Source organism: Sus scrofa, chromosome 2, assembly GCF_054392235.1.
Source record: "Sus scrofa isolate SSC_HxYL_T2T_F1_AM1 chromosome 2, Sscrofa_HxYL_maternal_Yorkshire_Landrace_v2.0, whole genome shotgun sequence".
NCBI lineage: Eukaryota > Metazoa > Chordata > Mammalia > Artiodactyla > Suidae > Sus > Sus scrofa.
This window is the reverse complement of record NC_139384.1, coordinates 16,333,689-16,360,280: the sequence shown is the minus strand read 5'-3', so window position 1 is coordinate 16,360,280 and position 26,592 is coordinate 16,333,689. Positions and strand designations below refer to the sequence as shown.

The window sequence follows — 26,592 nt, the reverse complement described above, 5'->3', positions numbered from 1 at the left end:
ACTCCCCCTACCCCCAACAGCAACCACACGTGTGTCCTTCATGTCCATCATGTTTCTGTTTTGTAGGTAGATCATTTGTGCCATGTTTTAGACTCCACATGTAAGTGATATTCTATATTGTCTGTCTTTCTGTTTCTGACTTACTTCACTTCATATGAGAGTCTCTAGTTCCATCCATGTTGCTACAAATGGCATTTATTTTGTCCGATTTTATGGCTGAGTAGTATTCCATTGTATAGATGTACCACACCTTCTTAATCCATTTTCTCTTGATGAGCATTGAGGTTGTTTCCATGTCTTGGCTATTGTGAATAGTGCTGCTGTGAAAATACGGGTGCATGTATCTTATTCAATGAAAATTGTGTCTGGATAGATGCCCAGAAATGTGATTTCTGGGTCATACGGTAGCTCTAGATTTAGTTTTCTGAGGTATTTCCATACCATTTTCCATAGTGGTTGTACCAGTTTATATTCCTACCAACAGTGAAGCAGGGATCCCTTAACTCAACATCCACTCCAGAATTTGTTGTTTGTTGACTTATTAAGGATGGCCACTCTAACTGGTTTGAGATGGTACCCCACTGTTGTTTTGATTGCCTTTCTCTAATAATTAGTGATGTGGAGCATTTTTCATGTGCCTGCTGGCCATCTGTATGTCTTCTTTGGAGAAATGTGGATTTAGGTCTTCTGCCCATTTTCTGATTATTTGTTTGTTTTTTTGTTCTTGAGTTGTATGAGTTTTTGTATATTTTGGAGATTATATTTAGTCAGTTGAGTCATTTGCAAAAATTTTCTCCAATTCTGTGGGTTGTCTTTTCATTTTTTAAATTGTTTCCTTTGCTGTGCAGAAACTTTTGAATTTAGTAAGTCACACTCTTTGTGTGTGTGTGTGTGTGTGTGTGTCTTTATTCTAGGAGGTGGGTCAAAAAAGATGTTGCTGTGATTTATGTCAAAGAGCTGCTCTGCCTATATTTTTCTCTAGGAGTTTTAGAGTAGCTGGCCTTACATTTAGGTCTTTAATCCATGTTGAGGTTATTTTTGTGTATGGTATTAGAAAATGTTCTATTTTCATTCCTTTACATCATGTCATTGTTCAGTTTTCCCAGCATGACTTTTTGAAGAGATTATCTTTCCTGCACTGTATATTTTTGACCCATTGGTCATAGATCAGTTGTCCATAGGTGCTTGGGTTTATTTCTGGGCTTTCTCTCCTGTTCCATGGATCTCTATTTCTGTTTTTGTGCTGGTACTATACAGTTTTGATGACTGTAGCTTTGTAGTAAAGTGTGAGATCAGAGAGCCTGATTCTTCCTGTTCTGTTTTTTTCTTTTCAGTATTGCTTTGGCTATTTGAGGTCTTCTGTGTTTCCATACAAATTTCATTTATTTTTAAAATTATTTTAAAATTTTTTATAGTTGACCTATAATGTTCTGTCCATTTCTGCTGTATAGCAAAGTGACCCAGTCATACATACATATATATACACATATATAATATATATATACATTTTTTCTCACATTATCCTCCATCATATAATTTAAAATATTTTGTCTAGTTCTGTAAAGAATGTCATTGGTAATTTGATAGGGATTGCATAGAATCTGTAGATGGCCTTAGGTAGAATTGTTATTTTGACTATATTGATTATCCCAATCCAAGAACATGGTATATTTTTCCATCTATTGTGTCTTTGATTTCTTTCATGAGCATGTTCTAGTTTTCAATGTGCAGGTCTTTTGTCCCTATTGGTAGGTTTATTCCTAGGTATTTTATTCTTTCTGATGCAATGTAAAATGGGATGGTTTTCCTAATTTCTCTTTCTGATCTTTCATTGTTAGTATATGGAAAAGCAATTGATTACTGTGTCTTAATTTTGTACCAGACACCAATGTCATAGGCTATCACTTCTATGTGGACTCTCAAAAAGGATGCAATGAACTTCTTTGCAGAGCAGCTATCGACTCACAGACTTTGACAAACATATGTTTTCCAAAGGAGACAGGTGGGGATGGGGGGATAGGCTGGGGATTTGTGATAGAAATGCTATAGAAGCTTTTTATCCTGAGACTTTACCAAATTCATTGATGAGCCCTAATAGTTTTCTGGCGGTGTCTTTAGGATTTTCTAGGTATAGTATCATGTCATCTGCAAAGAGTGATAGTTTTATTTCTTTTCCAATTTGTATTCCTTTTATTTCTTTTGCTTCTCTGATTTCCATCACTAGGACTTTCAAAAAAAAAATAAAAAGAAAGGACTAATAACAACGGGTTACAAATAGATTCCACAAAGCCCCAGAGATTCTGACCCCCCTAACAGGTGTGAGGTTATATTCATTGTGGTTTTGATTTGCACTTCCCTGATAATTAATAATGTTCTGCACCTTTTTACATGCCTCTTAGCCATTTTGATATATTCTTGCAAAAATTATCTATTCATTCCTTTACCCAATTAAAAATTGGATTATTTACTTTTTATTGCTATTGAGTTGTATGATTTTCTTATATATTTTGGCTTTTAACCCATCATCAGATCTAAAGGTTGCAAACATTTGCTCCCATTATTTTGCTTGCCTTTTCACATTTTGGTTGTTGCTTTTATTTTTTTATTCCCACACCTGTGGCATGTGGACATTCCCGGGCCAGGGATTGAACCTCCATAACAGCAGTGACCCAAGCAGCTTCAGTGACAATGCTGGGTCCTTAACTCACTGCACCATGAGCGAATTCCTGATTGTTTCTTTAATGTTTCTTTTTTCTTCAAAAAATTAAAAAAAAATTTGTTTGATAAACAAGTAGTCTCGCTTGTTTAGTTTTACATTGGTTGCCTGAGCTTTTGGTGTCATAGTCAAGAATCATTATGCAGACCAATGTCAATAAGCTTTTACTCTATGTTTTCTTCTGGCATTGTTACAGTTTCAGGGTTTACATTTACGTCTTGTTCCTCTTTGTGTTGATTTTTGTACACAGTATAAAATACAGGTCCAGTTTCATTCTTTTTCATGTGAATATAACTTTACCTATCACTATTTACTGAAAAGTCTATTTATTCCCCATTGAAGTGTCTTGGCACCTTGTCAAATATTAGGTAACTGTATAGGCAAGGGTTTATTTATGGGATCTCAATTCTGTTCTGTTGTTTTGGGCGTCTATTTTACGCCAGTACCATCCTTTTGTGATTACTATAGCTTTGAAATATAATTTGAAATTTGGAAGTGAGATGTCTCCATGTTTATTCTTCTTTCTCAGTATTGCTTTGGCAACTCAGGGTCTCTGGTGGTTCCATATGTATTTTAGGACAGTATAGTCTAATTCTGTGAAAAATGTCCTGGAAGTTTGATATGAACTTCATTGTATCTTAGATGGTCTTGGGTAGTATGGCTGTTTTAACAGTATTAGTTCTCATGATCCAATAAATATTTTTCTTGGAAAATTTATTTTCCATTTATTTCTTTTCCATTTATTTATGTCTTTTTCAATTTCTTTCTTTAATGTCTTACAGTTTTTACTGTAGAAGACTTTCAGCTCACTGTTTAAATTTCTTCCAAAGTATTTACTTCTTTTTGATATTCTCATAAAAGGGGTATTTTTTCTGATTTCCTTTTCATATAGTTTGCTGTAAAGAGATACAATTTTTGTATTTTGATATTTATTCTACATCTGTACTGGATATGTTTATTAGTTTTTAGAGTTTTTTTGTGTTTTAAATATATATAAAATCATGTCATCTCAGACTTTCCATTTGGATGCCCATTAGTTCTTTTTCTTTTCTGATTGCTTTTGCTAGTACTTTTTTGTTTGTTTTTACAGCCACACCTGCAGCATATGGTTGTTCCTGGGCCATGGGTTGAATTGGAGCTGCAGCTCTGGCCTACACCACAGCCACAGCAACAAGAGACCTGAACCGCATTTGTGCCTTATGCTGTCACTTGTGGCAATGCTGGATCCTTAACACACAGAGTCAGGCCAGAGATAGCACCTGCATCCTCAAAGAGACAATGTCAAGTCCTTAACTGGCTGAGCCACACTGAGTAACTCCTAGTACTTCTAATACTATGTTGAATAGACGTGATGAGAATGGTCATCCTTACTTTTCACTGGGTGTTAGAGGAAAAGTTGACAGTTTTCTCTCACTGGTTACCATATTAGCTGTGGGCTTTTCATTAATGGTTTTTATTGTGTTAAGGAAACTTCCTTCAAAATCTATTTTGTTGAGTGTTTTTCATGAATGGTTGTTGTGCTTAAATGCTTTTTCTGTATCTATTGACATGATTATGTTGCGTTTCTTTTTGTATTTCCTTCTGTGAAGTGGTTTACCACATTGATTGATTCACATATTTTAAAGAAATCTTGCATCCTGGGTCATGGTGTATAATCTTTTGGAGGTGCTAAATGTAGTTTGCTTGTGTTCTACTGAGGTATATTTCTTATTCACAATGCTTGACTGGTAAAACTTCTTGAGCCTTTGCATATCAAAATGTATTCATTTTATTCTCATATTTTAGTTCCCATTTGGATGCTATAAAACTGAAAGTTGTTTTGGAGAAATTAAGGACATTTACCCATTAACACTCAATTTGTAGATTTGCAGACAAAAACTCTGATACAGGGTTGATTTTTTTTTTGTAGCCTATTTTTATTTTGTGAATTTGGCATCCTAGTGAATTCCTAGTAATATAGCAATTGACATTTTTAGGAGTTCTATTTTAGAATCAATTTTTTTTGTTTGTTTTCTTAGACATGTCAAAATGGCTATGACCTTTTGAGAGACCACTGAATTACACCTTCTATAGGTGATGTCTTCCACTCTTTTGGCTTTATTGCCATCTTTTTTTTTTCTTTTTCGTTTTCATTTTTTCATCTCTTGTCTTTTCAGGGCCACACCCATGGCATATGGAGGTTCCCAGGCTAGGGGTCCAATTGGAGCTGTAGCTGCTGGCCTATGCCAGACTCATAGCAACTCAGGATCTGAGCCACATCTGCAACCTACAACACAGCTCATGGCAATTCTGGATCCTTAACCCACTGAGCAAGGCTAGGGATCAAACCCACAACCTCATGGTTCCTAGTCGGATTTGCTAACAAAGCCATGACAGGAACTCCTAACTGCCATCTATATGCTTGAGATTTCTACATTTCTCTGACTTATATCTTTCTGAGTATCAGAAACACGTATTTCAATTGTATATTGCTACTTCAATTCCATCTTCTAGGACTCTCTCTTCCAGCCTCATGCCTCTTCACTTTGCCATCTTACTCCTTTTCATCCATTGTGTCCCATTTTTGGTGCCTTTTCATCCAGAAATCTTTCCCTGATGTGCATCCCTCCAGCATGATTTCATAGTTCCCTGTGCTTCATTGTTTTATCATTTATAACACTGTGGTGTAATTTTCTACTCCCACCTGGGAGTTTTTCAATGGTTCCTAAGCTCTTTGAAGGCAGAATCCAGATCTCTTTTTATTCCCCACTGAAACCCAGCAACAGGTCTGATACATTCCTTGTGCTCAGAAATATTTAATATTTGTCATTTAATATTTAATATTTGTCATTAATGAATTAATGACAAAAGCGAAAAAAGGAATATATTTATCCTGAAATTGTTTGTATGTAGACAGAGATGTGTATTTTTACAAATAGCTTTTAATAATGAAATGTTTCTAAAAAGTAATCACATTGAGAAAATATAATAGAAACAGCTCATATTAAGAAGATAATGAAATCTTGCTGAGGACAGGGAGCATATCAAGCTAAACTACTTATTCATATGCTGAGAATTGTAATTTCAGTCTCTTTTACCTCCTCTTCAGTGTAAGCAGTAACAAAAACAAACTATAGTTCCCCCAAGAGGTATAGCCAAAATTGTCCCTAGAGTTGAATCAGACAAAAGTAGGAAATAATGCCCTGGCCTTCAGGACTACATTTTTGCATTTTTTTTAAATTATTGAAGTCATTCATTTTCCTTTGTACTTTGACTCATTCATTTAATATTGATCATGCACCTGCTATGTTGCTACCTTGTAGAAATGATTGTTATGTTGCAGGCAAGTAGTTTATATTTAAATCCCTTTCTGATATGAAACCATTTTTTTGAATCATTACTCTTTCTGATGTGTTACCTACATAGCATGGGTGATATGAGCAATACATGATGGTCCTGAAACCTACAAGGTAATGTGGAGATGGTGTATATAAGCTTCACCTTCATTATCTAACCCTCAGAGATAAGTAGGGCCAATGCTTTTATAGCCCAAAAATAGTTACTTACTCTAATGTTACAGGCACTCACACAAGCACAGTTATTACAGAAAAATCATTCAATTTTCAATGATAGATAATAAATGAATATGTACATTTTGTTCAGCACAGGCCCTGTCTCAATAAATGATAACTAGTAGTTATCTGATTTTGCTATCATCATTGCTTGACAGTTGAGGGCATGAGGTAGGAAATCAGTCAGTTTCCTGGCTCTCCAGTGTATCTTTTTTGATATCTTCCCCTTGATACCAGTTTTCTCACTTGAAAAATAACAATAGTAACTGTATACTTCCTTGGAGTATTACAGAGAATGCTGCCCAATAACGGAAAATTTAATTACTTATTTAATTTGTTATTAGAAGGCAAGCTTATGAATCCAGGTATCTGCTTGAATGTAGTAAAACAAAATCCCATTTTGGTAGAATTTTCTAAATATGAAAAGAGTGGCCCCACATTGTGTTATTTTCTTGCACCTATTTCTGCTCCACTCAATGCAGGGGCTATGATTCCTAACAGTTAGTTGATTTCTTTGTCCCATAAATATTCCTTGCTGAGATAGCCTTTTGACCATAGCCTCAGGTAAATCAATGTTGGGCCCAAGTCATATTTATTTGTCACCTAAAATAGCTTTCCTGCCACACAATTTCCTAATGGCATTTTTCATCTGGGCATTTCTCAAGGTATAGATTAAGGGATTTAACATGGGGGTTATGATAGCATAGAATACAGCAACTGCTTTGTCAATTGATAAAGTACCGGCAGGTCTCAGGTACACAAATATACAAGGCACAAAGAATAAGACAACCACTGTGATGTGGGAGATGCAGGTGGAGAGGGCTTTGTGCCTCGCCTCCAAGCTGTAGGTCCTTAGGGAGCACAGAATGACCACATAGGAGACCAGCAGGAGAAGGAAGTTTAAAAGACAGATGAGGCCACTGTTGGCAGCAACAAAGAGCCCCAGAGTGTGGGTATCAGTGCAGGCAAGATCCAGCAAAGGGTTCAGATCACACATAAAGTGATCTATGATGTTAGGACCACAGAAGGGTAATCTGGAGATGAAGAGGATCTGTATGGTTGCATGAAGAAAGCCTCCCACCCACGACACTCCCATGAGAAGACGACATACTCGGCGATTCATGATGGTTGTATAGTGCAAAGGCTTGCAGATGGCCACATAGCGGTCATAGGCCATCACAGTCAGCAGGATGATCTCTACACCTCCAAAGAAATGTTCCCCAAAGATTTGGGTCATACACTCCTCAAATAGGATGATCTTCTTTCCATGGAGTGAATCTATAATCATTTTGGGGGTACTGACAGAGGAATAGCAGGCATCAATGAAGGAGAGATGGGCCAGGAAAAAGTACATGGGGGACCCCAGGGATGGGCTGGCAGTGATGGTGATCACGATGAGCACATTTCCTACCATAGTGACAATATAGATGACAAAAAACACAGCAGATAAGAGTTTCTGCATCTCTGGATTCTGTGTGAGCCCCAGGAGAACAAACTCTGTCACATTGTTCCTATTCTCCATGTATTTCGTATGATGGTTAATTGCATTACCTGAAAAGAAAACCATTTTTATGAATGCCAACTTGACTTTGGTACACTTCCCATTATACCATATATTAAATCTCTAAATTCTATTAAGTCTTGGATTCTTTTTCTTTGTTTGTTTGTTTTTTAGGGCTGTACCTGTGGCATATGGAAGTTCCCAGTCTAGGGGTAATATTGGATCTGCAGCTGCCAGCCTATGCCACAGCAATGCCAGCTCCAAGCCGTGTCTGTGACCTACACCACAGCTCATGGCAACACCAGATTCTTAACCCACTGAGCAGGGCCAGGGATCAAACCCGCATCCTCAAGATTCCCTTCCACTCTGCCACAACAGGAACTCCCAAGTCTTGAATTCTTTTAGTGTGTGTGTGTGTGTGTATTTGTGTGTGTTGGAAATAAAGATTGTGAGTTCATAAAGATTATTTAAATTATCTCCCAGGTAAAGTCTTTCTTAAGACTATAGATATAAGTAACTTTTCTAAACACACTCTCAGGAGGCCACCTGTGTACATTTCATCATCACGAAGGACTGAGTTTAATTTGACATAGTACATAGCACACAGCACACATATTGGTACCCAACTCTGAAAAGCAGGTAGAAGTTGGGCATAAAGATTTATCATTGCACAGCTGCAGAATTTTTGCTTTAGTATCTAGGAAATGAGGAGCCATGGAAGGTTGTTGAGAATATGAGTGAAAGGATGGATAGGAATTTGAATAAGAGGAATCTTGGATGTTATTCTACTAAAGACCTTTGTGAGTCTTGGATGAAATGCCTGAAGTCCAGTAAAGGGGTAGAAAGCAAACACAGGAACCCCAGGAGTAGACTACCTATAATAGTTGAATGATGAGGTATCTAATGGCAGAATATGGTGTCTGATATCAGAGAGGTGGGTCTTATCACTGGCTTTATTTCTATGAGCCTCAAAATTTTCAACTGTCAAATTAAGGTTATTATTAATTATAAATGATCTTTTCAGCAGTTGGAGAGAGGATGAAATACTCTATCACTATACCTGAAAAGTATTGAACAATGAGCCCTGTGTGTGGTAAGGAACAATCTTTAGCAAGGGTCAGCACTATCGCAAAACTTACCTTAGTTGTCTTAGATGGTCTTGATGTGTTGGGTTGGTCAAAACCAATTTTTTTCAAACTGGCTGCTTCTTGTAATAAGTCATTCTAAATATAAAGTATATATCAGACTTGGGAAGAGCTTATTCATATAATTCACTATCAAATAAACAATTATTAAGAAATCATATACACTGAATATGTGCCATGTTTTTGGCATGTCAAGTATACATCAATAAACTTGTTTCAAAAAGGAAGAGTTCTTATAAGCCTAAATCTTCCCACCATTCCTAAAGCTTCAAAAGTTCTTCACAGAAACTCTGTTGGAAACATCATTCAGGATCATTTTTGCATTTAGAATGGGTTCTCTTGAAAGGCTATGAAGAAGTGATCTTAAATAAATGGGTCTGGTTCTGTGGGGCAAGAGGCAGATAGTGTAGAGGTCAAAAAGTTCACTCTGTCCATGATGAAGCTGGTTCTGGAGAGGTGAATGGCAATCAAACTCATTTTCCCCTTGCTCTTGTCGAGAAGACATTTAAAAAGATTTCCATAAGCTTCAGGGACCTTGTCTCATGGCTGCTGCTTTCTCTCCTAGGAATTAATTATCAGCTTTGATAGAAAGGTTTGTTTTAGGAGCAAGTATCTGCAGAAATGTGTTGAGAAACACCAATTCTTGAATGGGAAGAGGATTATCTCTACACTTGTAACCTAACCTAAAGAGCCCCTTTCTCTATCTAAGCCTGGACCGTTAAGAAAACTGAATGTCATGCGCACAGCAAGGTGGCAAAATTGCAGTGTATGGAAATGATAGGGATGGAGGTGATTGTAGAAATCCCCCAAAAGGACTGTAGATTTAGAGGAGTACCTAGGGGAGTATGGGAGATCAGTGTAAGTTACTAACTGCTCAAGAAGGCCATCAGAACAAGGCAGGCTTGCTTGACCTGTGGAGGCATGAGATAAACCTCAGGTCATTGGGTGAGGTCCGCATTCAGATTCAGACCAAGGGCAGGAGTTTGAGGATGGCCTTTCTGCTGATTTAAATGAGCACCATGACCAGACACCAAGGAGGAGTTACTACTCAAAGAAAGAGAAAGAGGCAGCATTCTTCCAACCCCCACTTCCTTTGGGTGAAAAACACTGTAGCCGAGCAAATCCTTGGGGCAGCGCCTCCTTGCCTGCCTGCTTGCATCTCTCAAGATCATCCTATCTTTTTTTTTTTTTTAGATTTCCAAAATTTTTTTATTGTTATTTAATGGTTGATTTTTTTTATTTTACCACTGTACAGCAAGGGGGTCAGGTTATCCTTACATGTATACATTACAATTACATTTTTTCCCCCACCCTTTCTTCTGTTGCAACATGAGTATATAGACAAAGTTCTCAATGCTATTCAGCAGGATCTCCTTGTAAATCTATTCTAAGTTGTGTCTGATAAGCCCAAGCTCCCAATCCCTCCAACTCCCTCCCCCTCCCATCAGGCAGCCACATGTCTCTTCTCCAAGTCCATGATTTTCTTTTCTGAGGAGATGTTCATTTGTGATGGATATTAGATTCCAGTTATAAGTGATATCATATGGTATTTTTCATTGTCTTTCTGGCTCATTTCACTCAGGATGAGATTCTCTAGCTCCATCCATGTTGCTGCAAATGGCATTATGTCATTCTTTTTTATGGCTGAGTAGTATTCCATTGTGTATATATACAACCTCTTCCGAATCCAATCATCTGTCGATGGACATTTGGGTTGTTTCCATGTCCTGGCTATTGTGAATAGGGCTGCAATGAACATGCGGATGCATGTGTCTCTTTTAAGTAGAGTTTCGTCCGGATAGATGCCCAAGAGTGGGATTGCAGGGTCATATGGAGGTTCTATGTATAAATTTCTAAGGTATCTCCAAACTGTTCTCCATAGTGGCTGTACCAGTTGACATTCCCACCAAGAGTGCAGGAGGGTTCCCTTTTCTCCACAGCCCCTCCAGTACTTGTTATGTGTGGACTTCTTAATGATGGCCATTCTGACTGGTGTGAGGTGGTATCTCATGGTAGTTTTGATTTGCGTTTCTCTTATAATCAGCGATGTTGAGCATTTTTTCATGTGTTTGTTGGCCATCTGTATATCTTCTTTGGAGAAATGTCTATTCAGGGCTTTTGCCCATTTTTCCATTGATTGATTGGCTTTTTTGCTGTTGGGTTGTATAAGTTGTTTATATATTCTAGAGATTAAGCCCTTGTCAGTTGCATCATTTGAAACTGTTTTCTCCCATTCTGTAAGTTGTCTTTTTGTTTTCTTTTGGGTTTCCTTTGCTGTGCAAAAGCTTTTCAGTTTGATGAGGTCCCATGGGTTTATTTTTGCTCTTATTTCTATTGCTTTGGGAGACTGACCTGAGAAAATATTCATGATGTTGATGTCAGAGAGTGTTTTGCCTATGTTTTCTTCTAGGAGTTTGATGGTGTCCTGTCGTATATTGAAGTCTTTCAGCCATTTGGAGTTTATTTTTGTGCATGGTGTGAGGGTGTGTTCTAGTTTCATTGCTTTGCATGCAGCTGTCCAGGTTTCCCAGCAATGCTTGCTGAATAGACTTTCTTTTTCCCATTTGATGTTCTTGCCTCCCTTGTCAAAGATGAATTGACCATAGGTGTCAGGGTTGATTTCCGGGTTCTCTATTCTGTTCCATTGGTCTGTCTGTCTGTTTTGGTACCAGTACCACCCTGTTTTGATGACTGTGGCTTTGTAGTATTTCTTGAAGTCTGGGAGAGTTATGCCTCCTGCTTGGTTTTTGTTTCTCAGGATTGCTTTGGCGATTCTGGGTCTTTTGTGGTTCCATATAAATGTTTGGATTGTTTGTTCTAGTTCTGTGAAAAATGTCATGGGTAATTTGATAGGGATTGCATTGAATCTGTAGATTGCTTTGGGTAGTATGGCCATTTTTGCAGTATTGATTTTCCCAATCCAGGAACATGGAATATCTTTCCATTTCTTTACATCTTCTTTGATTTCTTTGATTAAAGTTTTATAGTTCTTGGCATATAGGTCCTTTACCTCCTTGGTCAGGTGTATTCCGAGGTATTTGATTTTGTGAGGTACAATTTTAAAAGGTATTGTATTTTTGTATTCCTTTTCTAATATTTCATTGCTGGTATACAGAAATGCGACTGACTTCTGAATGTTAATCTTATATCCTGCTACTTTGCTGAATTGATTCATCAGTTCAAGGAGTTTTTGGGTTGAGTCCTTAGGGTTTTCTATGTATAGTATCATGTCATCTGCATACAGTGACAGTTTGATCTCTTGTCTTCCTATATGGATGCCTTTTATTTCTTTTGTTTGTCTAATTGCTGTGGCTAAGACTTCCAAAACGATGTTGAAGAGCAGTGGTGAGAGTGGGCATCCCTGTCTTGTTCCAGATTGGAGTGAGAAGGCTTTCAGGTTTTCCCCATTGAGGATTATATTTGCTGTGGGTTTATCATAAATGGCTTTGATTATATTCAGGAATGTTCCCTCTATACCCACTTTGGCGAGGGTCTTGATCATGAATGGATGTTGGACTTTGTCAAATGCTTTTTCTGCGTCTATTGAGATGATCATATGATTTTTGACCTTTTTTTTGTTAATGTGGTGTATGATGCTGATTGATTTGCGTATGTTGAACCATCCTTGTGAACCTGGGATGAACCCAACCTGGTCATGGTGTATAATTTTTTTGATATGTTGTTGGATTCGCTTGACTAAGATTTTGTTGAGAATTTTTGCATCTATATTCATCAATGATATTGGCCGATAGTTTTCTTTGTTGGTGGTATCTCTGCCTGGTTTTGGAATGAGGGTGATGCTGGCCTCATAGAATGTCTTTGGGGGTATTCCTTCTTCTTCAACCTTTTGAAAGAGTTTAAGGAGGATGGGCACCAATTCCTCTTTATATATTTGATAAAATTCACCTGTGAAGCCATCTGGTCCTGGACTTTTATTTGTAGGGAGTGATTTGATGACCTCTTCAATTTCATTTCTAGTGATCGGTCTGTTCAGTTGGTCTGTTTCTGCTTGACTCAGTTTTGGCAGGCTGTAAGATTCTAGAAAATTGTCCATTTCTTCCAGATTGTCAAACTTGTTGCCATACAGTTTTTCATAGTATTCTCTTATGGTTTTTTGTATTTCTGCTGTATCCGTTGTGATTTCTCCTTTTTCATTTCTAATTTTGGTGATTTGGGTTCTTTCTCTCCTCTTTTTAGTGAGTCTGGCCAGGGGGTTGTCAGTTTTGTTTACCTTTTCAAAGAACCAGCTCTTGGTTTTATTAATTTTCTCTATTGTTTTTTGAGTCTCTATTTTATTGATTTCTTCTTTGATCTTTATAATTTCCTTCCTTCTGCTGACTTTAGGACTTTTTTGTTCTTCTTTTTCTAGTTCACTTAGGTGGAGGGTTAAGTTGTCCATTTGGGATCTTTCTTCTTTTTTGAGGAAGGCCTGTATCGCTATAAATTTCCTTCTGAGCACTGCTTTCGCAGCATCCCATAGATTTTGAGAGGTTGTGTCTTCATTATCATTTGTTTCAAGGTAGTTTTTAATTTCCTTCTTGATTTCCTCATTGACCCATTGGTTTTTTAGTAGCATGTTGCTTAGTCTCCATGTAGTAGGTTTTTTCTCTTTCCTTTTCCCATGGTTGGTTTCTAATTTCATGGCATTGTGGTCAGAGAAGATACTTGAGATAATTTCTATGCTCCTAAATTTATTGAGGTTAGCTTTGTGTCCCACTATGTGGTCGATTCTTGAGACTGTTCCATGAGCATTTGAGAAGAATGTGTATTCTGCTTTTTTTGGATGTAGTGTCCTGAAGATATCAATGAAGTCTACCTTTTCAATGGTTTCCTTTAGGATCTCTGTTGCTTTATTGGTTTTCTGTCTAGAGGATCTGTCCATTGCTGTGAGGGGGGTATTAAGGTCTCCTACTATGATTGTATTCTCATCAATATCTCCCTTTATGTCTGTTAATATTTGTTGTATGTATCTGGGTGCTCCTGTATTTGGGGCATATATGTTGACGATAGTAACATCCTCTCCTTGGATGGGTCCCTTAACCATTAAGTAGTGTCCTTTTTGTCTTTCTTTATTTTTTTTTTAAAGTCTATTTTGTCTGATATGAGGATTGCAACTCCTGCTTTTCTGTCATGTCTATTGCCGCGAAATATTTTTCCCCACCCTGTCACTTTCAATCTATATGTATCTTTTGTCCTAAGGTGAGTTTCTTGTAGGCAGCATATTGAAAGTTTTTGCCTTTTTATCCACTCAGCCACTCTGTGTCTTTTGATTGGGGCATTCAGCCCATTGACATTTAAGGTGATAATTGATAGATGATTATTTATTGCCATTTGAACCTCGTGTTCCAGTTGATTCTATGGTTCTCCATTCTTCCTTTCTTTTTTTTTTTTTTTTTTTTTTGGTTGGATTGTCTCCTGTTATTATCTGCTTGAGTGCCTTTTTTTTTTCATTTTTTGCAAATGCAATATTTGGTTTTGGCTTGTGGTTGCCCTGTTTTTTAAGTATGCTAACCCCTTCCCATAATTGTGTGTTTTAGCCTGATGGTCCTGTAAGTTCAAACACTTCATTACTATATTAAAATTAAGAAGAGAAACATAAACAAACAAACAAAAAGGGTTATTTACTTCCTAACATCCCTTGCCCACATTTTATGGTTTTGATGACTCTTTTTTATTTTTTCTTTTTAATTTTATTTTGTTTGAAGCATGTTCATGATTAAATCGTTATGCTGGCTTATTTGAGTGACTGCTCTCTGATTGCGGTTTCCTCAGTCCGAGTTCTTCCTCTTCTTTTTTATTTCTTTTCTTTTTTCTTCCCTTTCCTTCCTTTCTTTTTGGCTAAGAGAAGCCCTTTCAATATTTCCTTTAACCTGGGTTCTGTATTGCTGTATTCTTTAAGTTTTTATTTGTTGGGAAAAATTTTTATTTCCCCTTCTATTTTAAATGATATTCTTGCTGGATAGAGTATTCTAGGTTGCATATTTTCTCCTTTGAGCACTTTAAATATCTCTTGCCATTCCCTCCTGGCCTGTAGTGTTTCTGTAGAGAAATCAGCTGATAACCTTTTGGGGGTTCCCTTGTAGGTAACATTCTGTTTTTCTCTTGCTGCCTTGAGGATCCTCTCTTTATCACTAACTTTTGCCATTTTTATTATGATGTGTCTTGGTGTGGGTCTGTTGGGGTTCAGTTTGTTTGGGGCCCTCTGTGCTTCTTGTATCTTGAACCCAGTATCCTTTAGATTTGGGAAGTTTCCATCGATAATTTCTTCAAATATATTTTCCATCCCCTTATCTTTTTCTACTCCTTCTGGAATTCCTATTATGCGTAGGTTGGCCCACGTTATATTATCCCATAGGTCTCATATTGCTTTCCAGTTTTTTGATTCGGTTTTTTGTCTGTTGACCGGATTGAGTGATTTCCATTATTCTATCTTCCATATCACTGATTCATTCTTCTGCATTATTCATTCTGGTTTTTACTGCCCGTAGTTCAGTTTGCATCTCTGCACATGAGTGTTCTAGTTTTTCTTGGCTCCTCCTTATATGTTCTAGTTCCTTTCTGAGGGTATCTGCATTACTGTTCATATCTTCTCTTAATTCCTTCAGTATTTTCACTATTTCTCTTTTGAACTCCAGGTCTGTCAGACTGCAGAGATCTGTTTCATTGTTGACTGTTTTAGGTGAGTTCTCCTGTTGGTTTGACTGGGGGTGGTTTCTCAGCTTCTTCATCTTGCTTGTTGTTTTCTTTCTCCTGAGGGAGTTGTACTCTCCGTGATCGGGCAGTGTTTGCCTTGTCCCTGCCGTGGAATATTTCCTGAGGGCTGGCATTGTTGGTCAATCTTTTTTGAGGCAGTGTGGCTTTTCTGGAGTGTTGATGGGGCTAACAGTGTTTCTTTGAAGCAACGGAGGACTTCCTGAGGGCAGACAGGACTGAGAGGTCCACACCACGATGGTAGCAGATTTCACTTGTTCATGCAGAGCTTGCACTGGTGCTTTTAGGCTGTGGGGTTCTTGCATGGGGTTGGCGGTGTTGGTCAGCTGTTCCTCAGGTGTGCAGCACCCCCTGGGGGCTGGAGCACCTATCTGGGTCACTGAGAACCTAAGAGGCTCTTCCCTAGGGCAGCCCAACTCAGAAGGACAGCCTGAGAATGTAGGCGGATCTTTTCACAATCTGGCCAAGCCTGTTGCAGCTTTTCTGGGCTGCAGGGGTTCTTCCAGGGGGCTGGTGGTGCTGAGCAGCTATTCTGCAGGAGTGGGGCACCCCCTCGGGGCTTTGGTGGGCAGCAGGGCCACTGGAAACCCAAGAGGCTCCTCCCCAGGGCAGCCCGACTCAGAAAGACTGTCTGAGATCTTTTCCTGACCATCCTATCTTAATAAATCTATTTCTTGCCTAATACTTTGTCTTTTGCTGAATTCCTTTTGTGTGGAGGCATGAAGAACCTGAACCTCAGTAGTCCAGATGCAGGGTGTGCAGGGTGAGTGATTCTAATTTAAAACTGTGAGGTTACATCCCAATCTCAGTTTAGGATGTGTTCAAGTCCCATCACGTGTGTTCAAGTCCCAATCTGGTTTTAGGCTGGATTCAAGTCCTGGCACATGGGTTCAAGTCCCAACCTGAGTTCTGGCTAGGTTCAGGGCATTAGCGCTGTCAGTTTCAAATGGTGATGTAGTTTCCTGATTGAATTGTATCACAGAAAGAGCTTCTATTTTACCTTGAATATTAAACTTTTTCTGGATGCCCACTAATGACTGCTCGAAAGCTCGATCAGCAATGGCATTAAATTAATGGCAGCCATTTTGAAGTTCTTGACTCAAAAGTTGTTTTTCCCAAGCTGCCAATCCATCTATTGCTTATGGAATGGGTGGTCAATGGGGACCTGCTCTATAGCACAGGGAAATCTACTCAATATTCTGTGATAGTTTATATGAGAATGGATATGTGTGTATGTATAACGGAATCACGTTGCTGTGCAGCAGAAGTTAATACCACATTGTAAACCAACAATATGTATACAAGTATATGTAACTTTGTCTCCATGCTCTACAGTAGAATACATATATAAAAATAAATGATTTAAAAAGTCAATAAAATCTAAAAAAATTAAAAAGTTGTTTTTCATATTTCTTAGAAGGGAATGCAAATGTTCAGGAACCCAGATTACATTTACTTCTGGGATTCATGAACTGATCATTGTGGAATTCTGGGCAGCATTAAAAACATGTAGAGAGATATCTGAAGCCATATGAAGAAATGGAAATCAGACATTCCATATCCCTGTGACCTGGTAGTGTTAATTATTTTCATTGTAGCTCTGCATGAGGGTATGTAGTATGCAGTTTCAATTTGTATCTCTGTGATCACTAATGATGTTGAACATAGTTTTCATCTTCTTATTGGCCTTTTGTGTATCTTCTTTTGTGATGTTACTGTTTAAGTTCTTTGCACAGTTTAAAAATATGGGCTGTTTTTTTTTAATTCCTGAGTTGTAAGTATTCTATATGTTCTAGACACAGGTTCTTAGCCATATAGTTAAATGGCACATATGTAAAATGTTCTCCAAGTCTCTGTGTCTATGGCTTGCATTTTCATTTTTTTAAAAGATTTTTATTTTTTTCTATCGTAGTTGATTTACAATGTTCTGTCAATTTCTGCTGTTGGCATTTTCATTTTTAAACATAGTTTCACCTGATGAGCCAAGGTTTGACCAATTTCAACTTTTCATTTTTCTTAGGGTTCATGCTTGTTGTGTCATATCTGAAAAATACTGGTCTGCCTCAAGGTCGAAATAGAATTTTTTTTTGTCTTTTTGCCTTTTCTAGTGCTGCTCCTGTGGCATATGGAGGTTCCCAGGCTAGGGGTCTAATCAGAGCTGTAGCCACTGGCCTACGCCAGAGCCACAGTAATGCAGGACCCAAGCCACATCCTTAACCCACTGAGCAAGACCAGGGACTGAACCTGCAACCTCATGGTTCCTACACAGATTCGTTAACCACTCCACCACAATGGGAACTCCTCAAAATAGAATTTCTATTAATTTAGTTACCATTAACACATTTATTTCTCATTCAAAAAATTTTCTTGTTACTTTCTGTGTATGGTGTGAAGTAATGGTGAGATTTATTTTATTCTATATGAATATAATTCCAACAAATAAAGATTGAATTATTAATAAAAAAAACTTTCTACAAAGGAAAACCCAGGCCAAAAAGGACTCGCTGGTAAAATTTATCAAACATTTAAGGAAGAATTAACACCAATCCTATCCAAACTATTCCAAAAAAAGAACTCTAGGGAATACTTCCACATTCATTCTATAAGAACAATATAACCGTGATTTCAAAACTAGACAAAGATATAAGACAAGAAATGCATAGCCAATGACTCTTATAGACACAAAATTCTCAACAAAATATAATAAAGGGAATAGAGCAAATGCTAAGAAAGATTATAGACCAAGAATGAGTGAGATTTATCCCAATAATGCAAAGTTGGTTCAATATGTGAAAATCAATTATAATGATATACTCTGTTGATTGAATAAAGGACCTAGTACACAGTAATGATGGGTGTTATTATTTCTATTTTTTTCCAGTTCTTTATTCACCACTTAACCCCATATCTAAATAGAATAGCTTCATCAATTCATATAACATGTGCCTTATACCCTCTCCTCTAGGCTGTAGAATACTCGCTACAATATGTGTTCCACTGTCCTGAGGATATTATTGATGTGTGAAGAAATTTGAAGAACTCTGTTTCCCCAGGTAGACTTCTTTCATTGAATGGCCAGTAGAATCCCTAAAAGTCTAAGAAAGTCCATGGGAAGGCATAAAATCTATCTTCTCTATTTCTACACCAGAAATGTTGGCACTAGAATTTGGTTTCCAATTCTAGATAGCACACTCCCTGAAAATATGACAAGTCACGAGGTTCTGTCCTAAGAACAGAGTTTACCCTGATGTGTTTACAGTAGAGTTGAGAGACTGACTCAAGAACTCACCCTCTTTTGGTGACTTCAACCAGTGAGGAACAACTCTCAGGGGTATGCCCCCTGGATGAAACCCCATGGGGTTGTTTACACAGCTTTGGCAATCCTTGATGTCTCAGTTCATGATACCCAAGGGCCTATATAAGGAGTGCTTTCTCACATCGTTTTCCAAACCAGGAATGCGGGCTGTTAGGACATTAAAGTGCAGGGAAATAAACAAATCAGGTGAAGATGTGTTGTTCATGGATAGAGTCTCCTGAATACCTTCTTCTAAGGCAAAATTAAAAAAAAAACCCAAAGATAATTAATTCCTGAGAGGGTAACACCTTAGATAGACAAATGAGTCCTTTGACATTGTCGGTAGTCTCCCTAACCACTAAGATTTCTAAAAAAGCTGTTTTCTTATTTTGAGAGCTGAGTAAGAAGGGCTTATTAAATAATAGAGATAGTTGTGTCCCTTTTTCTATGACCACAGCCTAGGTGCTAAATATCAGAAAAATTCCATTAGCACCTAAGGACTTTGGGTTTCAAATTCAACATGGATGTTTCTTTTCCTTTGACTTGAATTTCCAAAGCATTGGAACTTTGAAAATACTTGCCGAATCCATTTAAATAATCTTGTGCCACCTTAATACTCTCTGCTTCCTGTAGCTCTATCCAGTCAGTGGAGACTTGAGGAATACACTTGATAAGATTTTAAATGTAATGGTTATTTCTTATTCCTGGATACATTAGAAATTCTCCTTAGCTACAGATGTCACCATGGTGAGTTACCTAGAATTGCTGACTTTTGACCCAGTTTTCACCGTTTCATTTTCTTCCAGGGTTTTGTAGTTAAAATCATTAAAGCATTACTTTCTGATATTTGATGGGAGATACTTTGAGATGTTTTAGGATATTTTGCAGAAATATTTGTTCTCCTTACTCTATATGGATTTATCTATGGCTAATCAGGAATTGGTTTAGGCTTTACAGATTCCTCAGTCAATTTCCAGGTCAACATGGGAGAGAGAAGAAGGAGAGCATTTGGATTCTATTTTTCAAAGGAAGAATTCAGCTCAAAAACTGAGATCCCAAAAAGGAATGGATTAAAATATAGCATTAAAAAAGGGGGGGCAGGATTTTCTGTTGTGGTTCATCAGTAATGAACCTGACTAATATCCATGAAGATGCATGTTTGATCCCCTGGCCACACTCAGAGGGTTAAGGATCATGCATTCCTGTAAGCTATAGTGTAGGTCACAGACATGGCTCCAATCTGGGGTTGCTGGGGCTGTGGTGTAGGCCCAGTTCTGAGTTGACCCCAGCCTGGACACTTCCATATGCCATGTTTGTGGCCCTAACAAAGCAAAAAAAATTTAAAAAAAGAAAAGAAAAAGAAAGAAAAAAAAACCCTCTGCTGTGGTTTGGTATCTTTACTATACTCCAGGCTCAAGGACTATTTTATTCTAATTCTATTCAGACCTTCGTGGATGTTGGTCTAACAAGACAAGATCTTATTTCTGCTGCAGTCAGTGGGGTCTCAGCAATATGGCTGCACTTCTGATCCCTGACCTCAGACAGTCCTTTTTCTGAGAGTTCAGATAGATATTTCTGAATGTAGGACATAAAAGTTAATTCTCTTTTTCCCCTTATATACACTGGTCTTAAGGCATCTGAAGGGAGATAAGATGTGATGGTGGGAAAATAAAATCAGTTTTGGCCAGCAGAAGACTTGGATTCTTGTGTACTACTGACCAGTTTCTACTACTGATCAATTTCCTCCTTAGACCCCAGTTCCCCTATCTTTAAGGAGTATTTGAGATGATCAAATACAAAGTGCTAGATTTTTGTGTACAAAATTCTAGGTCTTGTCCAATAGACCCTTGAACTCATCAACATTTGATAAGTTACAGATGTTACATTCCATTTCATTCCAGTTCATTGGTTACAACAAATTTACATTCCATTTCATAGGTTAGCAAAAGAACTGCCATGGATCATGCATGGTCATTTGTGGTGGTTTTTCCAAACTCTGGCATTGCTGATTTCTAAACTGGATGTACACTGGAGAGAGAATAAGTTCAAAGAGCTAGAAAGAGACAATGATTTTGAATACAGTCTCCTCTATTTATCTTGTCTTTTTTATTGTCATGTCTAGGGCAAGTCATTTAACTTCTAGTCACTGATGCCCTTTCCTTTAAAATAAAGATAATATTGTGACAACCTCATAGGATTGTTCTTCAAATTTTGGCATTGTTGATTCCCAGAAGGAAACTGTGTTTCTACTGGCAAGGCACTGAGCACCATAGAACTAGAGACAGGCATCCTGAATTTGAATGTAGTCTTCTCTATTAGTTTATCATTATGACTTTGGGCAAGACATTTATCTTCTTGTGACCACAATTTCCTTTCCTTTAAAGTACAGGCAAGAGTGTACAACCTCATAGGATTGTTTTGAAGACTCCATGAAGTAATGCATGTAAAGTACTTGGTATAGTGCCTAGTACAGTGCAAAATTCAACCACAATGACCATGTATCATAGCAACTACATGGTGTAAAAAAATTCATCTCTGCACTCCACAGAAATGAGAAAAAGCAGATTTATACTTAAAGTTTGCATTTCACAGTGTTTGAGTATATGGAATATGGACAGCAACAAAGGTTTCTTTGCTTAGGGAGAAGTTTGTCTGCTGAGGTTCTTGCCTCTCAATTGCAGTCTGAATGCCTTTTTGTGGAATATCAAGATTATCTTGCTGCTGTTCTCTTGGGGTGCTGTTGGTTAAGGATGTAGCATTGTCACTGCAGTGGCTTGTATCACTGCTGGAGCATGGGATTGAGGCTGCAGCCATGGCCAAAAAAAAAAAAAAAAGATTATTTTGTTATATCATATCTTTTGTCCATTTGTCCTTTTTTTTGGAGAAGTATGGATATTAGAGGATTTAAATGGTAACAGGAACTCTCCTGGTCTTTGGACTAAGATGAAAAAGAAAATAATCCCGTGTTTGGGTCTCTCAATTAACAAAGGCCATCAAAGTCATTGATTCTGACATAGACCAAGTTGTTTTGTTTGGTTCATTTTTGTGTTGTGTGGGACGAAAGGAGCCATTGAATGCTGTGCAAGAGAACTGTTTTAAAAACATATTCTAACCGCTTCAAGGTTTTGAAATAATAAGTGAAATCATGAGGATGAATAAATCAAGATTGGGATTTTTGTGTGATTTTCGGTTGTTGATTCTCCCAGGGGTCATCTTCTCTAGAGGAGAACTGGCAATGAGAAGTGCACTCAACTTTCTTCTTCAGTGTTATTGTTCCTGGAAGGATTCTTTGATGCAATGGACTGTCCAGAAAGGGGACCCCTCTCCTGGGGCTTGGAACCCTAATGCTAGCATCTCAATGAAGCCCTTGTGGGATCACCCAGAAGAGGTTTCCTTTCCATGTGCCTTATTATTGACTACACATAACACACAGAATTCATTTTACACTTCACTGCCTTGTGGTTTTCAGAATGCATAAGCAGAAAGAGAGTAATGGAATCTTAGGTTTAGGAAAAAATGAAAATTAATACTGACAATATTTAGTTTAATATTCTACCTTAAAGTTTGAATACTATGTGTATTTCCTCATCAGGTAAATGGAAATAGACTTTGCATTCCACTGACCTACTTGATTATCCAGGCTTGACTTATTGGCTGTCAGTATAAATTGTATAAGTTAAAATCAGACATCAATAATCTTTGGTAGACTAAAGATGGAATTTAGGATGATTATAAGGGATCCAGGGGGCAATCAGGGCAGTCTCACCCTCTGCCCTGATCTTCTCAAGCCCTTGTTACCCAGTCAAGCCCTCACTCTATGTCCATTAGGTGACCTGATAACAAGTTCATCAGTACATTAGAACAGCTAACTGAATTATATCCAGACAATATGTTTTGGATCTCACAATGTGCTAATGTCCACTTCCCTATGTTTGTTTTCCCATACCTATCCCAATCACTTTAAAAATTCATTATTTCAACTTGAGGAGTCTCAGACAAAACATGGAAATTATATTTTCTGACCATAAAATTAATAATAAAAACTATAGATTTTGAAAATATTAAAAAAATAAAGTTTACACATAATATCTCATTTGGGAGTAAAAGTCTAAGTATAATAATTTATTTCTGCATCACCTCTTTGTCAATAGACAAAACCTATATTAAATTTTATAAGAAATTTTTAAAATTTGAGTTTTATTCTTAAATGGCACATATAAAACCTAGCATCTTTAAATACGAATTGAGTAACATTCACTAATTTTTACCTACTTTATTTTTATATGCTTATAAAATGCAAACCATTTTATCTTTTTTTTCTGGTTACTTCACAAATACATTTTAAAGTCTTGTTTGTCTCCAAAATTATTACTTCTAATCACTATGTTAGTCCATTACATTGATAGTCAAGGGAGTTTTGGTGATTACAAAAACCAAAGGAGATGTAGTTTCTTTCTTCTGGTTTTCATATGTCTTATAAAAATAATTTTGAGTCCAGAATTAAAAAAATAACCTAAGAGAGTTAACTCAGAGAAATTTTGAGGTAGCACTTCCTAGACAGTTTTGACAAGAGAAGGAATCATCTGAGAAATTATAAGAGTACTGTTAAAAGGCAGAGTTTTGAAGTGTTTCATCCTTTTGTGGTTCATTTTTCCTTTCTTTTATTTTTTTTAGGTAAAGCATTCTTTCAACCATATCAATAAAAAAATGGAGAAAAAGAGAAATGTGACTGAATTCATTTTAATCGGTCTTACCCAGAATCCTCAAATGCAAAACGTAGTGTTTGTGGTGGTTTTGGTTGTATACATGATAACTCTTTCAGGCAACCTGCTCATTGTGGTTACTCTTACCACCAGCCAGGCTCTGAACTCCCCCATGTACTTCTTTCTGACCCACCTTTCCTTGATAGACACAATTTAATCTTCTTCCTCAGCTCCTAAGCTGATTGTGGACGCCCTTAACAAGAAGAAAAGTATCTCCTTTATAGGATGCATGGCTCAAATCCATGCTGAACACATTTTTGGTGCTACTGAGATTATCTTATGGATGGTGACCACTACGTGGCCATCTGTAGACCTCTGCTCTACACAACCATCATGAGCCAAAGGCTGTGTATTGTCCTGCTGGGAGGGGCCTGGACTGGAGGATTTCTCCATGCAACCATTCAGATTCTTTTTATTGTTGGGCTGCTCTTCTTTGGTCCCATGTCATAGATCACTTCATGTGTGACTTGTATGCTTTACTGAAATTTGTCTGCATGGACACTCATACCCTTGGTCTCTGTTGAAGCCAACAGTGGGTTCATCTGTCTGCTTATTTTTTTCCTCTTGTTGATCTCCTATTTGGTCATCTTGCCTTCCCTAAAGAACTATAGCTTGGGGGCAGAGCACAAAGCCCTTTCCACTTGTGTCTCTCACATCACAGTAGTTGTCTTATTTATGTCCCCTGGATCTTTGTGTATCTGTGCCCAGTGACCACTCTTCCCATTGATGAAACTGTGGCTGTCTTTCATACAATTTGGCACACAGTTGCTCATACTAGTCTCTCATGATCCTTTGGATTTCGGCAGTGTCACGTGTAACCTCTTTTTCATTTCTAATTTTATTGATTTGAAAACTTTTGCTTTTTTTTTTCCTGATGAGTCTGGCTAAAGGTTTATCAATTTTGTTGATCCTTTCCAAGAACCAACTTATAGTTTCATTGACCTTCTCAATTGTTTTCTTTGTCTCTAAGTTATTAATTTCTGATGTAATCTTTATATGGGTTCTTTCCTTCTATTAATTGAAGACCCCAAATTCCTGTTACATTTGCTGAGGGAGGAAAGCACGAGGCCAAGTCGGTAAAGCAAGAGAGATTTATTAAGGCATCAGAAAGGGACAGACTGAGCTCTAGAGGGCACCAGCTCTGACTGTGAGGAGGTGCTGGTCTTCTAAAGATCTGTGGTTGGAGTTCATGGAGGGAGCTTGTGGCAGGAACAATGAAGAAGGAGGAGGGGAAGGTCAAGCGAGTGGTAGGGGGTCAAGTCCCATGACAGAGGTCAGTTAGTCATTATAGGTGGTTAATCTATGTAGAATTTATTTTCCACAAGGCGTTGTTTCTTGTTGCCCACCTTGAGCATCCACATTCTAGGAAGGGGTGTCCACAGCAAGTCTCCAATGTGAACAGCCACATGTGGGGGTGGGGGTCTGTGTCTCCATCCTCCTGGGAACCTATCACTTCCCAAGAAACCTTTTTGGGAAGGAGAATAGGATCACCTGGGATGTTGTGACCCCTCTGCCAGCATCTCGGTAAGTCCTGCCACATGAACTCTGAGGCCCCCTGGACCTTGTCCATCTGGGCAAACTTTAGTTCCTGTTTGGGAATTTTCCCTTTTGTGAGACCCCATCTGTAAGGCACCTCTTGGACTAAGGTCGCAGGCTTAGTGGGACTTGGAAGTCAATTTGGACCAAGATCCAGGGCTTGGTGGGCCCCATCAACCTTGTCCATCTGGGGAAACTGGTTCCCATTTGGAAATTTTTCTTTAGGGAGACCTCATTTGTAATTCTGTGAGTCTCTTTTGGCTGGCTAGGATTTCGGTTTTTTTTCAGTTTTGTGCTCAAGTATTTAATTCCATCTGATGGTACCCTAGAAGAGAGACTGCAGTCTGGACTGAGTCGTGAAGTAGGATGCTGATCTGATGCCATTCCAAAATTTGGCTGCCTCAATATAATTTGGTTGGGATAAAGATGAAAGTACTACCTGAGAGCATTTGCTCTGACGAAAAGGGAGAAGATTCCTCCTGGCTGGGTTCGGTTTTCTCAGGTGACTGAGAAATTTAATGCACGGGGGTGGAGGCTGGGTCCGCACGCCATGCAGTGGTCCCATAGGGAAGCCCACTCATTCATTAAAACCTGCTTAACCAGGGACAAGAATGAGAACTGACCATTCAGTGATCTGAGCATGGGTGGTGTCCTAGATGCCACCCAGCCGAGACATGTAAGAGAGAGCTAAAGCAAGTCTGGGCTAAAATCTAGAGGAATTCAGCTCTCAAGCAGCACACTGGCCCACCACACAATGGCATTAGTAAACTTCATCTCTGACAAATTCAACTTTGAAATGGGAAATGGGGTCTCAAACAAAAATGAGGAGCACCAGAAAGCCAGGCTCCAACGAATGCCTCAGCCAGGTTTCTATACATACCAAACGTATACTTGTAAGTATCTAACTGAGTATTAAAGGGAATGTTTTTGCCATACAAATAGTCAAAGTGGGCTCTTTTATTTCATATGCAGTTATTAGAGAAAGCTGGCTTGGAAAAGCTTTTCTGAATCCGTGACATTCCTGGGATATCCCTTCTTTGCTATGACTGACATCCCCACCACTTGGGGTATTTGAGGACCAGCTCACTGGCTGGTGGACCAGACCCAGTGGCTGCAGCTGGGACCCTTTGGTCCCTGGTCACCTTCTGACACAGACAACTGGCCAGAGTGACCCAACAGGGTAAGGGACAAGAGACTTTGTTGATCTTTCCCCTTCCCTTCTTCTCTCAAGCTGGACTCTTTCCCTCCCTTTGAAACCTTTGAAGACCCCACATATTTCTGTGTCCCCTCTTTATTAGTACTCAGACCTGAGCAAGGAATAGTCGAGAAACAATACTACAGCCTTGGGGCCAGGATCCTGGTTCCCCCTCAAGG

At 38.3% G+C, this 26,592-nt stretch overlaps 2 protein-coding genes across 2 annotated transcripts in view; both read right to left on the bottom strand.

Moving 5' to 3' along the window:
• Window positions 1-26,592, bottom strand: part of LOC110259269 (olfactory receptor 4C46-like) — a 949,087-nt gene that overhangs the window by 649,416 nt on the left and 273,079 nt on the right. The window lies entirely within an intron of this gene.
• LOC146405229 (olfactory receptor 4C46-like) overlaps window positions 6,843-26,592 on the bottom strand; it is a 64,937-nt gene continuing 45,187 nt past the window's right edge. The window contains exons 2-4 of the mRNA XM_085015212.1: window positions 18,914-19,087; window positions 8,908-8,991; window positions 6,843-7,818 (exon numbers count right to left, since the gene is read on the bottom strand). Of these exons, the coding sequence (XP_084871338.1) occupies window positions 6,860-7,789 (930 nt within the window). The 5' untranslated portion in view covers window positions 7,790-7,818; window positions 8,908-8,991; window positions 18,914-19,087 and the 3' untranslated portion in view covers window positions 6,843-6,859. The remainder of the gene's footprint in view (window positions 7,819-8,907; window positions 8,992-18,913; window positions 19,088-26,592) is intronic.